The sequence below is a fragment of the Melospiza georgiana genome, chromosome 16, assembly GCF_028018845.1.
Source record: "Melospiza georgiana isolate bMelGeo1 chromosome 16, bMelGeo1.pri, whole genome shotgun sequence".
Lineage (NCBI taxonomy): Eukaryota > Metazoa > Chordata > Aves > Passeriformes > Passerellidae > Melospiza > Melospiza georgiana.
This window is the reverse complement of record NC_080445.1, coordinates 10038474-10052527: the sequence shown is the minus strand read 5'-3', so window position 1 is coordinate 10052527 and position 14054 is coordinate 10038474. Positions and strand designations below refer to the sequence as shown.

Here is a 14054-nt window from a genome sequence, read left to right as displayed (position 1 = left end):
GCAAGTCAATGAGAAACATTGACATATGTTATGAGTGAGCTACTAAACCCAAAAACAGAAAAGGAAGAAAATCTCATTGGACAAATAAATGAAATATAAATACCTTGGAAGAAAAAAACACAAAGCTTTGCTTTATGAGAATCTTTTAAACCAAGAACTTCTGAAATGTACTGCAACACTCTAGAGTCTGTAGAAGTAACATCTGCAGCTCTGAGAGCTGTGATCCACACATGCTGCTAGAGGTCTGGTGATTTGTACTCAAAATAATTTGAACTGTCCACTATCCAAAAGGTTTTACATACAAAGGGATGAAAGTTATGCTGAGGAAAAACCTGTTTGGACCAAATGTCTGTCATTCTCTCATTTTTGCTTATGGTGCAAATTTGCTTATCTGGATCCTCATCTAAAAAAAACAACTAAACAAAACAAAACAAAGAAACCCCCTAAAACTAAGCAGAGTACAAAGCAGAGTGAGCGGTGTCCAGTCAAGCTGCTGCTAAGCCATATAGTTTCAAAAAAACCCAAAAAACAGACCAATTAGAAGGTTTTCTACCTTAGACTCTCCATTTCCATCAGAGACTCCTCTCTGGATGCAAAACTTTTCTTAATCTGTACATCTTGCACCTAGGAGCAAAGATTATAGGCAATATATTTCATTGTCAGGAGGAACTTGTGGATTTATCACATCAGGATATCCACACCAAACATCACAGAATATGAACAAAGGTTCAGTCTTGCAACAGAACTGCATTAGCCCTATCTTCAGTAGCATATCTGAGGCAGTTTCCAGAAAGTTCTTCTGTGAAGAAGCTTCATTCACTATTAAACCCATTTTACACAGCACTATTATATCCCTTTTACCATCAAATCACTAACCAGTTAATTTTTATCCATGTGCTAGGAGAGGTATAAATCTGCTCTTCTTTGTTGGCCTCATGGGTGTGTATTTAGTAGACATATGTCTACTAAAGCAAAACTAGTGAATTATCCCCTCTGTTAACCTGAAGGAAAGCCCAGGCAGCTGAGGAGTTGATTTTCCTTGCTGCCCCTGTAGTTCTCCACCTGGCCTGCCACAGGGCTAACCCTAGGAGAAGCTCTGCAGTTTGAAACTCCCTGCTGCTCCTGTCACTGGGACAGATCTCCTGTTGGGATGAATGGAGTGGTACAAGATTGACTTTTACACTGGGCTAGGAATGGCACCAATCCAGCACATCATACAAGTTCCTCAAGTTCTCTTTAAAATGCTTGCTATTTTAAAATTATTCCTACAGATATCAAAGTGCTTTAAAGTAAAACAAGTTCCTTTCAAGGACTGGCTTCACCTCCAGTTCTGTACTTCATAACACAAAACCATGAAACTGTTGTGTCACTTAGAAAAGAAAACAATTATTGCCTTTTAAAACTGGCAAATACCTAATTTCAAGTTGTAGTGCATCAAAGAAATACTGCAACTCTAATTATGAGATCCAGAATCAAACTGGCTTTCAATTACAAGAAAAACAAATGTTTGAAATGTAGTAATAATCCCTAAGAAAAATAAGATTCCACATCAGCTCCTCTCAATCACTCAAACAATTATGACAATACTTACTTTCAAAACCATCTGGCAATTCCCCAATACTTCAATGATCACTGTGCTCTCCAGAGAGATGCCACTGCTTTTGTAACTATTTCCCTGCAGGAATGTGTTGGTGACTGCTGAGTACCTGTAGCTGTATCTAGCTCTTTTGGGGAAGTATGATGCACTGTGTCCTAGGAAATAAACAAAAACAGGGAGTGTTCTTAAGCCTATTAAACTTCCCCTTCTCTCTATTTTTTTCTATCTTTTAATCTTTCAGCCATGGCAATCAGCTAAGTAAAGGGATGGATATTTAGATTGTTCCCACTTGGACGTTCAATTGAAAGAACTGGATTTCTGAGAACACCCTGTGTGCCAGCCATAGCTCCTGTAGGGAGGGTGAAAAGACTTCCCCTCTCCCAAGCACATAACCTCACAATTTCCTTCAAGGCAAGAAGTTAATTTCCAAGGGCAGAGCAGAAAGGTAATGCATTTACAGCACGATCCTCTTTCAGCACCTTTCAGAGAGCAGCAAAGCAGGACCTCCACCACAGCAGGATGAAATAGATTCTGCTTTTTGTGCTCATGGCTGGGCTTAGTCCCACACTGGCTTAGTCCTTTCCTCAGCTCTAATGCTTAGGAGTTTTCAGAGTTCACAGAATGCAAACTTCAGGCAGGTGTGGACCCAGTAAATCTTGGTGGAACTTCTCTGCTACTTCCATGAATGCTGATCACTCAGAGATAAGTACCATTCTTCTCAGAACACAATATCCCTGTGCAAGTTTTCAAATTCCTCTTTTCTTGTCTTGTTTTACTCACCTGCACATTCTGTAAAACAGGAAGCTCCATAACTTAACCTCTCTGAGGATCCTGCAATGACAGGTAACAGAACAGAGAAGTGCTGCAAATTTGTGTGCAGCTCAGCAGAGACCTGCTGCTTCTGAACTTCAGTGAAATTACTGAAATCAAAGCATGGTCCTCAAAACAAATAAATAAATCCATGAGAGTTTTTCTATCAAGTATACAGACTGACAGAATCTCACTATTTCTGCTGTTTTCCCCAGAATGCTGGGGGAAGATGCACTATTTAATGCATCCTTTCCAAGGAGGGTGCTCTCCCACCTGCCCAGTACCACCCAAAGAGCTCAGCAGGCAAACTGCTACACTACACTAAAAATCCAGACAAAGCTGCTACAAGAATTACTACAAACCTACAAGCTGTAACATAATCCTCTGAAGTTTTGCCAGTGAGAACATTTCTTAGTAGAAGTATTCTGCATTGAGAGATCAATCTTAGCAGAGGAAAAATTTCTTTTACTTACTCCCTGAAGCTCCAGCCACAACAACACAGAGTAAAATGATGGCGAGCAACCCTGTGGCCATCGAAATCACCTCCTCAGAGCAGAAGTTCACAAAACCACATCAGTTCTGCTCTCAAAGGCACCTCTGAGCAAGGCACTGAAAGAAAATTTCCTTCACAAAGCAGGAGCTCACTATTTCAACTCCCCTCTTCCTGCCAGAGGAGGGGCTCTGGTAGGGGCAGCCTGCAGAGGGGAGGGGGAGGTTGTGGTAAGGGGGAGAGACAGACACATCACCCCTGATCCCATCCCCAACAGCATTTCAGCCTTTTTGTAAAAGAAGAGAAAGAGAAGTTAATCTATTAGAAATCCCACAAAACTTCAAGGAAAAAAAATAGGTATATGGCATCATAACGGAGCAAATGCTCAGAACAATCCCATGCAGTGAGTTTAAACTAAATTAACAAATGTAAAAGCCACCCTAGCAATCAGTCCTTGACAATCAACCAAAAAAGCACACAGGATGAAAGCCTTTGGGAGTAAAGGGAAGGGGTTTCCATTGGGAGCAAGCAAGTTCATGGGAAGCAGCTCATCCCACCAAAGTCCCAGTCCTCAAATGGGTGAAACTGTGTGTGAATAACACACAAAACCACTGAACCACCATCCTTCTGGTACCAATCAGGTTTGTAGAACACATCAGACATAGGCCTTCCAGGCAGACCCCTCTTCCTGGGCCAGGGCTCTTCCCACACTGCCCATGCACTCTGAGCCCATGTACCCCTGAGCCATGGCCACAACTCAGCTGTGCCTGTGTGCCAGCACCTCCTAAGGGAAGCCTGTGGGCAGGCAAACATTGGTTTCCTGCTGCTGCAAACCCTCCAGTCTAGGCTGAGCTACTGCTCACTGCAAACCAGGGCAGTTTTTATTGAAACATCTAAATACAGAATTAAGTGCCTGAATAGCAGCTAGGTACTAAATGCACACTGAAGTCAAACCTTTAAGATAAAATACCACGTAAGTGTCCTGTGCACTTGACTCAGGTGACATCTCTCACGTAGTGATTAGCAAGTGCAGGATGGAGCCCAAGAGTCAACATCTTGTAAGCATTTTTTCCTACCTAACACAGGTGAACTTTTCCTAAAAAATCAAAACACCACCCCCAAAACAGGCAGAAGAAGAACTTCCTGAAGAGAAATTTCCAGCACATTGCTGTCCTAGACAATATTAAAAAATGGAAGAAAATCTGACACGTGTTGCAAACACACTTGTTTAATGACACACTAGAGACCCACTCTGGCTGTAAGTCTCAGAAAAGTATTCATCCATTTTAATGGATACGGTACTCAAGTTTGGAAAATGAATTTAATAAAAAGTACTATCTGTCACACAACAGGTAAGCCTGTCTGTGGACACCAGAGAATTGTTCACCATTATTGCCAAGAAAGCCTGAACTTTTACAAACTGGCAAAGTCCGCAAAGGCCCCACAAATAATATTAAATTAATATTATCGTAACACTGATAGGAGGGAAGAGCCCTTGGCCAGGGTTCCACACCCACCTGCGCTCGCCGCACCTCCGCCTTCCTGCGCTCGCAGCCCTCCCATGGCCGGGAGCTCCGCCTGGTTACGGCCCCGAACGGAGGCCCCGGAGCCCTCACAGCGCCGGGCACCGCCGGGAGCCCGCGGCCGGGGTGCCCTCACAGCGCCGGGCATGTCCCGGAGCCCCCCTCACAGCGCCGGGCATGTCCCGGAGCCCCCCTCACAGCGCCGGGCACCGCCGGGAGCCCGCGGCCGGGGTGCCCCTCACAGCGCCGGGCATGTCCCGGAGCCCCCCTCACAGCGCTGGGCACGTCCCAGAGCCCCCTTCACAGCACAGGGCACGGCCCGGAGCTCCCCTCACAGGGCCGGGCACTGCCGGCAGCCTGCTGCCGGGATCCCCCACAGTACCGGGCACCGCCTGGAGCCCGCGGCCGGGGTCCCTCACAGCGCCGTGCACGTCCTGGAGCCCCCTCACAGCACCGGGCACGTCCCGGAGCCCGCGGCCGGGGACCCCTCACAGCTCCGGGCATGTCCCGGAGCCCTCCTCACAGCGCCGGCCACCGCCCGGGGCAGCAGCACGAACACCCCCACCTATGGGGAAAACGCTGCGAAGGCGCTGCGAGGCACCAACACTTTCCAGAGCGTTTTCCCAGCCGAAGTTAAGAGATGGAGGGGCCACCTGTCCGCCCCAGGGCTCTGGCAGCGGCCGCTCCCCGGCGGGCCGGCCCCAAACTCGACCTCCGGGGCACAGCCGGGGCAAGGGCGGGCAGAGCGAAAGAGTCAGGGACGGCTGCGGGGAAACGGGTGATGGGCTGCACCTCCAGTCCGGTGTCCAGTTCCGGGCCTCTCGCTACAAAGACACTGAGCTGCTGCGGCGTGACCAGAGACGTGCAACGGAGCTCCTCATCAAAACTGATGAGCAACAGCTGAGGGAGCTGGGGGGCCTGAGGAAAGGAGTCTCATGAGGGACCTTTCCTTCTCAGCTTGCAATCTCAGCATTGCAAGTGAAAGTTTTACCCAAAAGTTTTAATTGAAAAAATATTTCTAGGGCCCGGGTTGCAGGAAAACAACACATTTTCAGTGTGGCTCTGTGTGGGACAGTTGGCCTGCAAGGCAGACCGTGCCATTTATCAGAGACTTGGCCCAGGTTAGACTCTGAAAAATTTCTCCCTGTAATTACATTTCTTCTTTTAACATTTCACCAATCCATGTGTTTGGAAACATTCCAAATATTATAATTTTTCAATTACAAGCACTAGATAGAAAGACAAAGCTTTTATTTTAAATAGAGTCAGTTTTAAAAATAAACAGTAATTTCAACATAATCAAACAAAAGGGCTTTCACACAAAGCAAGTTATATCCTGCATTTGTTTGTCCAAGGTAGGTTTAACAAAGCAGGTTACTTTGGCACAGTCTGTAGATTATTCCATACACAAGAGAACAAACACACTTTGCATTTAAGGAAACACAACTACAGAAGGGCAGCAGAAAGCCTTGCAGAATGCTGAATTGGAAGCAAGAGCTGCCAACATTGTGTGTGCTATGCAATCCATACAAGGAACTTAAAGAGAATCAATGGACTGTCCACATAAATCTTTGTTTTTGGTGTTTTGCATTCTGGCGCCACCACCTCAGATTTTCCAATCATCACTTTAAAGAGACAAGGGGAGCTAAGGTAATAACAATTGGAAGACTTACCAAATGAATATATAGCAGGATTATCCAGACCAGACTGACAAGGTACTAAAAGAATTTAAAATCCTTCGTACCATGCAAGCAAATCCCAATTTTGGAAACACTGCGAGCTTCATTTCTTCTGTCTTGCTCTGACAATAAACTGACAAGAAGCACATTTTCTGTGACACCCAGTAAGGCACAGGACTTGCTCGTGTCACCAGAGCAGAAAATTCAATGCAGCATCACCCAAGCCCTTCAGGAACACAGAGTGCACTGTGGGGGTGCACCAGGAGACAAAAGCACTTGTTGGTACCACATCATCAGCATGGAAAGCTACAAAACCACCAGCTTTTTATCTCCATCATCCTCTTGCCAGTGAGTAGCTCCTGATGTACATTCTTATGGCATAAGGAGACCAGAAACCTTTTCCAAATACACAAGGAAGCTCTTAAATCACTTGCAGACGGGCTCACAAGCAGCATCAGTTTACAAAACCTAATTAAGACAAGGCCTAGAGATTGTACATGATCTACAAAATTACTGGATTTCAAACATAAAGTGTTGAAAGACTTTTGAAAAACTAATTTACACCAAATATATACAGAAGGCACATTTGGCAAGAAGAGTAAACGCAGTATTTTTATTTGTATTTATTTTAGCTTTTTACTTTTACAGGTATTAATACAGTGTTACCAACACAGCCTTGTTTAAACACCTGTCTGCCTTTTCTGGACAGGTATCATTTAGGTTGGACATTAGGAAGAAGATTTTTCCAGAAAGGGTGATCAGATGTTGGAATGGGCTGCCCAGGGAGATGGTGGAGTCACTGTCCCTGGAGGTATTTCAGAGAAGATTGTGTGTGGCATTCAGCACCACAGTCTGGTTGATAAGGTGGCATTAGGACACAGGTTGGATATAAGGATCTCAAAGGCCTTTTCTAACCCAGCTGATTTTGTGATTTGGATTCTGTAATATGCATCAAAATGTTGTTTGATCCAGTTGCTTATGACACAGAAATTGCTTCAACCTTCAGAGCCTCATTCCCAAATTTTTTGTGATTATCATCTTAAATAAGCATATCCAGCTTAAGTTTCTAAAAACAGAACTCAACTTTTATTTAATTTAGAAAAATCAGAGAAACTCCTTAACACACATTTTACCTTCATGATAAGGAAACAATAATTAATGAGCAGATCAACAACTAAAAGCCTGGATGTTTTATTTGTGTTTCAGGTGGAATTTGAGCCTTAAGATAAGGCTGAGGTTTGTTTATGGTCAATCAGCTGACTTACATAAATGTACAAGGAAGTTTTCCAATGCTATAACCAAGGCTCTCTGGGCATTTCCACTGGCATGAAGAAGACTTTCAATCAGCAGTAAGAAAGCCTCCAGCCTAACAAAAACCACTGAACAAATTTCTATATGAACATCTTTACTTCAGATTAGAGACATGACTAGACTTGAAACTGGCAAGGAAATTCAGACACCAGATTCATTCACTATTTTTGCACAACCACCTGAATTGTCCATTTGGGAAAGCTACCTCCAAGAAGGAAGAAGCTTTCAGGTTTGGTTCTCTTCAAACTACAAAAGTTTTAAAATGAATTCTAGTGGTCATGAAAAAATGACAACACAGGATTTCTTTTTTCAAAGAGGAGCACCTATCTCTGAGGCAACTCCCCGCAAGTTTGTAAGCAGTGCTGCTGCCAAAGCACGAGCCTAAATAGTTCTCCATACATGTCCTCCTCTTGTTCTGTGCTGAGACTTTACAGTCTCAATGCAAGCACAATGTGCATCATGCCTGAGACAAGATTAACTGAAGAATATCACCAACCTGTTCTGTGTTAAGCAAAAAGGGAAACACTCCATTGCTCTCCATTGGTGCTGGACTGAGTGGCCCATACAGACTAGGTATGCTTTTGACAGACCTAAGTGAGACTCCTCCTCTCAAGCAATTGTGTATTCAAACCATCTAGCAATAAACATTACTTTTTATTTGTTTCCAGTGACAGGATGCACAGAAAAATGGAAAGTCTCCATAAAGCTTCAGAGAGGACCTGTAGAAGTGCTAAACAACTTAATAAATCAATGTATAAACACTGGCTATAAACGTTTGTAAGAGCCAACAAGAGCACTGCATTTTGGACAGGTGTGATCCACATCCTTTAGGGCATCAATACAGAAGGGAATTAAGCAGCAGCCTGCTATACACCTGCAAAGGCAAAAAAAGAGAAAAACACTGCTTTACCACTTTTTATACACACAGGAAGGTAAAATGTATTTTGTTCAAAAGCAATCAGTAAAACTGGTGCCATAAGCTTTGGGAAGAACACACATGGCTATGGAGTCCATTACTGAAATGTTCCAGAACTGCTTTAAGGTCCAGTAGGACACAGATGCAGATGTAGGCTAATTGAAGGCTCAGGTCCCACACAGAGAAAGAAAAGCTGAGAGCTCTGTTTAGCTCTATGTTATAGCTAAAAAAAGTCAAGGTAAAAGTGCAAATTGGAGTTGACTTACCCCAGCAGGCAGAGGCCACCACATGACAGCCAGGTCAAAGCTCCAGAGTCATACGAGAGACGTGTTACTATCACCTGGTTACAGGAAGGGCAGACCATCTGAACTGGGCGGTCATAGAACATTACTGGCTGCTGCACGTACACCGTCTGAACAGTAACTGAGCAGAGAAATGGCTGGTTACTCCATGAGGAACAGGAAAAAAGAGTAGCAATCCACTTCCTCTAAACAAGGTACAACTGAAATATTCAGGGCTCAGAACAATGAAATACACAATGACAGAAATAACCATGGCATTTCCTAATGCAGAAATACACTGTCTTAAAAATAAAGCTGCACTAAAAACTGCAGAAAGCCAAATGATGTTACTGATATCACTGCACACTGAGGGATTCACAAGAAAAGATTAATCTTACCCTCTTCAAAAGTATTTTTGGCAGGTGTTGAACACCTGCAAACCACAATTTTTCATCTTCTAACAACACCTATTATACAACCACTTTGACACCACCTTGACATAAGGTACAGAAGAGTTCTGGAGGCTTACTGGGGTTACTTGCTGGTGGAGGCTGTCCCATGTGTGGGGGAAGGTTCGTTCCCTTCCCATCTGGCGTCCGTCCAGGGCCAGGGACGGGATAGGGGTGAGGATAGTTCACATTGATTCCTACAGCTTCCTCATAAGAAGGTGGTGCAGAGGGGACAGGTTTGGCACTTGCAGCAGACATGTCTAAAACATCAAAGAGAGAAAATCATAACAGAAGGTATTATTTATTAATGGCAATTGACAAATAATTTGGCTTGAATCAACAGCAAGAAGATAACTAAATTAAAAGGAACTTTTGCCAGCATAAAATTAATTGGCTGCTATTTGTTTCTGATAGTATTAAATGTTAATCTTGATTTCACTGTTGTTGCCTACTACCCAATTCCTTTTCACTGGGAATTTTTTACACTTTGACTCAACACCAATTCTTCCTTTATAAATTAAAAATACTAAAGGAGGGACGTGGGGCTTTATTAATATACTAAATAATCTAAGTCTCATAATTCTCCAAGAACACTATTTCTAATCTCTCTTGTTCTCCTGAAAAACAGAACAGTATGATAGGCCACATAGTAGTTGCTAACCAATGTAAGCCTGGTTTGTGGTAAAACTTCAATATTTTAAAAATACTATTTACCTCTGCTGTAATTTGAAAGAAGAAGTAATTGTATTAAAGGAAAAAGAAACCCAAACAATTAAGCATGTCCAACTGAACTCAAAGCTTTTATAACTGTCAAATATATCTACTATATCGACCCTTGTCATTTTTGCTTCTTAGCAATGTTTTAATGAGTTTGTAGGGCAAACTTTCCTCCACCAATTGTTATTTTGTTGCAGAGGATAGGAATGCTGACTGCCGCCACGAAACTACAGCAGGTTCAATGCAGACTTCCTCTCCTCCTCCCCACCTACCCACTTCCTTTTCTTTGTGGAACAAGGTCTCATGGCATCAATGCTGACCAAGCATCTCCCTTTCCCCCTTCCTCCTAAGGACCATCAGACAGCTCTCCAAGAGTCACACTCCATTCTGCTGCTGCACACATGATCCCTCTGTACACATGCATGTCTTTTCACTCAGTACTGTCTGGGAAAGCAAGCTGTATTTGGAATATTAATTCTATGGTGCTATGAAAGTTATATAGGAGCTCCAATTACCCACAGCACTACTGTGAATAAAATAAGGGAAATTGCACTGATGCAATCTGCAGGTTCAAAAGACAACATGGCCAAGAAAAAGAATTTTGGGTGTGTCTGTTTAGGACTGGTGTCACTCCATCCACACAAAGCTTGGGTGAGACCCAGCACACAAGTCCCCAACAATGACACAAGCCCTTCCACTCTCCCAGAGCATGGAAAAGTGCCTGGAATACTGGTGATTACCTTTTTCACACAATACAGCTTTCATCAGGATTTCAGTGAAGTCTATAAACACTTCCATAAAGAACTTGTCACAGGTTTGTTCACTCTTCCAGGCTACACAGGACTAATTAGCTGCACTGGAGGCATGGGGATACACCAGGAAACACCAATGTTTATAAATTTCAGGAGTCTCACAGTCTTCCCAGCAGATTTAGCAGAAATGTGGAAAGGTATATTACAAAGGGAATTGTGTACTCAGTCAAGTGTAGGTTTTATAGTAACCCTGTGGCCAGGAGGGGTACAGAAGAACAGACATGCCTACAGGTGCTGGAGCAGTAATTGTGGTAAGCCTGGGACAAACATTGCTCCTTCCCACTTTTCTCATACTCACACTGCAGCTTTGGCAGAATGAAGAGGAAACAGGACAGCAGTCCAAGATGTTGAAACTCATTAAGTTTTTGTAGCAACAAGTATTTCACAGCTATACCCTTAAAAAACACTGATCTTCTGATTTCTTTAGAAAAGAGAAGTTTTCTCCTTGTGACTAAACTACAGAGCTGAATCACGATCTACTGGCCCCACTTGGTGTGCTGGTGTTGGCTGGGGGTGTACAGGAAGCCAGGAGGGGACACTGCCAGAACAGCTGACCAAAGGGATATTCCAGACCATAGAACATCACACTCAGCCATAAAACCAGGAAGGTTTTTGGGAGAGAAATACTACTCAGGGACTGGCTGGGCAATGGTTGGTTGCTGGTGAGCAACTGCTCTCATTTGCTTCCCTTGCTAGACTGTATTTCCCTCTGTTAGCTTCCTCTTCATTACAGCTATTAAATTATTACTTTTCTTATTATTTTATTTCAATGTAACAGTTCTTATCTCAACCCATGAGTTTTCTCACAGCCATCCAGTTTCTTCAGGGGTGCAGTGAGTGAGCACCTGTGTGGTGCTCAGTTGCCAGGCAGGGTTAAACACACAGCTACTTCAGCTGCTCAGCTCTGCTGCACTGACAAGCAAGTTGTAAGAAATTGAATGACACCTTTTCACAGATTTCAAAGTTATATAACTTCCAGCATGAACACTTCAAGTCTTGATATTTACTTATTTTAAATTACATTGCATGATCATTTCTTACCACCAAAGGGTTTTGAACAATCATTTCAGTTTAAAAGAGATCAAGGCGCTTTTTCTGCACTTTCACTTTTTTTTTCTATTTCTGTAGGCAAACATGAACAGGTTTCAGGTCCTCACAGCACTTTGTGGAATCCCTTTTTTTTTTTTTTAGGTTTCAAATCTGTAGCACAAACAACATGTAAAAAGTACTACAGTGAATGGTAAAAAACTAAAACCATGTATGAATTCCTTGAAGTTATCTATCTAAACAAAAATTCCTAATAAACATCAAGATGACATTGGGACTACAAAAAAGCCTCTTCAAATTACTGAATAATGTAGATGTAACCACAACTTCAGCTTTTCAATTTCATTTTTCTAATGTCCTTTCTGCTTTAAATGTCAGCTCTGAAGAGATATTTGATCCATCACTTCATACAGTCAGTGCAAATATGCAAGTGTGTTTCACACTCCAGGTCTTGAAAATTAGGCTGGGGACAAGAGAAAAAGAAGATAATAGCCCACCTCTCTCCTTGGTATGTAAAAAACCAACCAACCAAAAACCCCTCTAGTAAAGAGCTGCTTACAATTACAGCTATCCTAACCTAGTCTGGCCAAACAAATCTGTTGATGCCCTTCCCTTAATCTCTTGCTAAAATTTGGCACAATTTAATCCTTAAATAAACAATTTCTATGCAGTCCTCTTCACTAGAAATCCCAAGCTGCCCTCTAACAACAGGGGTGGTTTTGAGGGTTCCCTGCACATCAACGTCTAAGACAGCAACTGGTCAGCAACACCGAGAATGAAATACAGGTTGAAGCTTTTAACAAGCCAGCAGGATATACAGGTTTATCAGAGCACTCGGAGTTATGCAGTGCAAAGCCCTAACACAGCACCTTCTTGGACCACCAACTTTGTCTGAACTCTGGACAACTTCCAAGTTTATCAACCTGCTGAGAAATACTATCTCAAAGTTGTTTAAATTTCCCAGGCATTTGTGAGAGAATAAAATCCAGTAATCACAACAAAAAAAACCCTCTGACATAATTTCAGGAAGAACCAACGGCACTGTGGTCACCTTGAATTCTAGACTGGCGAAGTATAGTAGTAAAAGTAGAAATAAAAGTAAAAGAAGAAGCACGGTGTGTTCCGCCGGCAGGAGCGATTTCAGAGGCCAGAGTATTACTTTTATCAAGTAGTCAAGTTTTGGAATAATCCTGTGAGTGGCTTCATCCTGTGAGTAACCCCCTCCCCGGGGCAGGGAGGGCCGCTCCGAGAGGAGCTGCTGCCGCGCGGATCCCGAGAGCATTCCCTAAGGAAAGGGCCACTTTCCGCCTGCCACACTCGGGAAAGCGAAACTCCGGCCTCGCTCGGCCCCCGCCCACGGCCTCTCCCGGACGGAACCGGGACCGGGACCGGGACTGCGCCGCTCGGGACACCGCTGGCCCGCGAAGCCCCAAGCTGCCCTCGGTGCCCCGGGGGCTCCCGCGGGGCGGGACCAGCCTCAGAGCCGCGGCTTCTCCCCCTCCCCGCAGCCGGGCCGGAGCACCGGAGCACTGGGAGCGGCCCGGGGAGGGCAGCGTTCGGGCCCGGGAGCGGCCCCGGCGGAGCAGCAAAGCCCCCCCGGCGCCCCGCTCTGCCCTGCCCGCCGCACCGCCAGGCTCCGGGCAGCCCTTACCGTGCCCAGCCGTGCCCGCCAGCCCTCCTGGCCTCTCCGCTCGTCTCCACTCGCCCGGGCGCGGCCACCGTCAGCAGGGCTTGGCTTGTCCCGTCCCGTCCCCACCCGCGTTTCCTCCTCCCCTTCCCCCTAGAGCAGGCGCCGCGGGGGTTGCTCGGGAGGGCGCTCCGCCGGCCCCGGCCGGGCCCTGCCCGGGAGCCGCTTCGGCCGCTTCCCCCGAGCCATCGGCTCCCGGAGCGGCGTGTCTGGGCAGGACGGGAAGGGAACGGGGAAAGCCTGTGCAAGTACAGGCACTCCTGGCGCGTTTCGCAGTCACGGCCATCGGGAACTCCGCGACTTTCGCCAAGAGCTCGCTCACATTAAACCAGTAATCTTCAACTGCCCCATCAGCAGCGCAGCCAAGCACCACGTTCTGTAACACTGCAAGGAAATCACTTCACTACTTCTACAGTGCCCTATACCTTACCAGATCAGATATTTCAGACAACATACAAGAACACATAAAATGATCAACAAAACTTTCAAGTTCAAGATTCTGTGATTTTAGGTAGTGCCTTTACAAGCAATTGAATTGGATTCAGTCTTTGGAAAACGCAAGAGTATGTCAATCCTTCCTCTATCCAGCTGCAGGATAACACAAAACTAAATTATGGCCAGATCCCTAAACGGGCTTCAAAAGGGACTGCTTCACATGCTGCTTTGTGTGAATCTACCTTAGACTGAAGGGTCTTGATAACTAACCCCTGCGGGTTATCAGCAGGGACAGTTCAT

General features: G+C 44.8%; 2 protein-coding genes across 2 annotated transcripts in view; both read right to left on the bottom strand.

The window, feature by feature from the left end:
• The window catches only part of LOC131090453 (uncharacterized), a 71906-nt gene extending 67338 nt beyond the window's left edge, over nucleotides 1-4568 (bottom strand). The window contains exons 1-4 of the mRNA XM_058035828.1: nucleotides 4415-4568; nucleotides 2378-2428; nucleotides 1592-1752; nucleotides 554-624 (exon numbers count right to left, since the gene is read on the bottom strand). Of these exons, the coding sequence (XP_057891811.1) occupies nucleotides 554-624; nucleotides 1592-1752; nucleotides 2378-2428; nucleotides 4415-4568 (437 nt within the window). The remainder of the gene's footprint in view (nucleotides 1-553; nucleotides 625-1591; nucleotides 1753-2377; nucleotides 2429-4414) is intronic.
• A 1086-nt stretch (nucleotides 4569-5654) lies between these two features.
• On the bottom strand, nucleotides 5655-13341 carry LITAF (lipopolysaccharide induced TNF factor). Its single transcript, XM_058035565.1, has 4 exons — nucleotides 13284-13341; nucleotides 9137-9316; nucleotides 8593-8749; nucleotides 5655-8284 (listed from the first exon to the last, which is right to left on the bottom strand). The coding sequence occupies exons 2-4, from the start codon at nucleotides 9312-9314 to the stop codon at nucleotides 8176-8178; spliced, it is 444 nt and encodes a 147-aa protein (XP_057891548.1). The 5' UTR covers nucleotides 9315-9316; nucleotides 13284-13341; the 3' UTR covers nucleotides 5655-8175.
• Nucleotides 13342-14054: the final 713 nt, after the last annotated feature.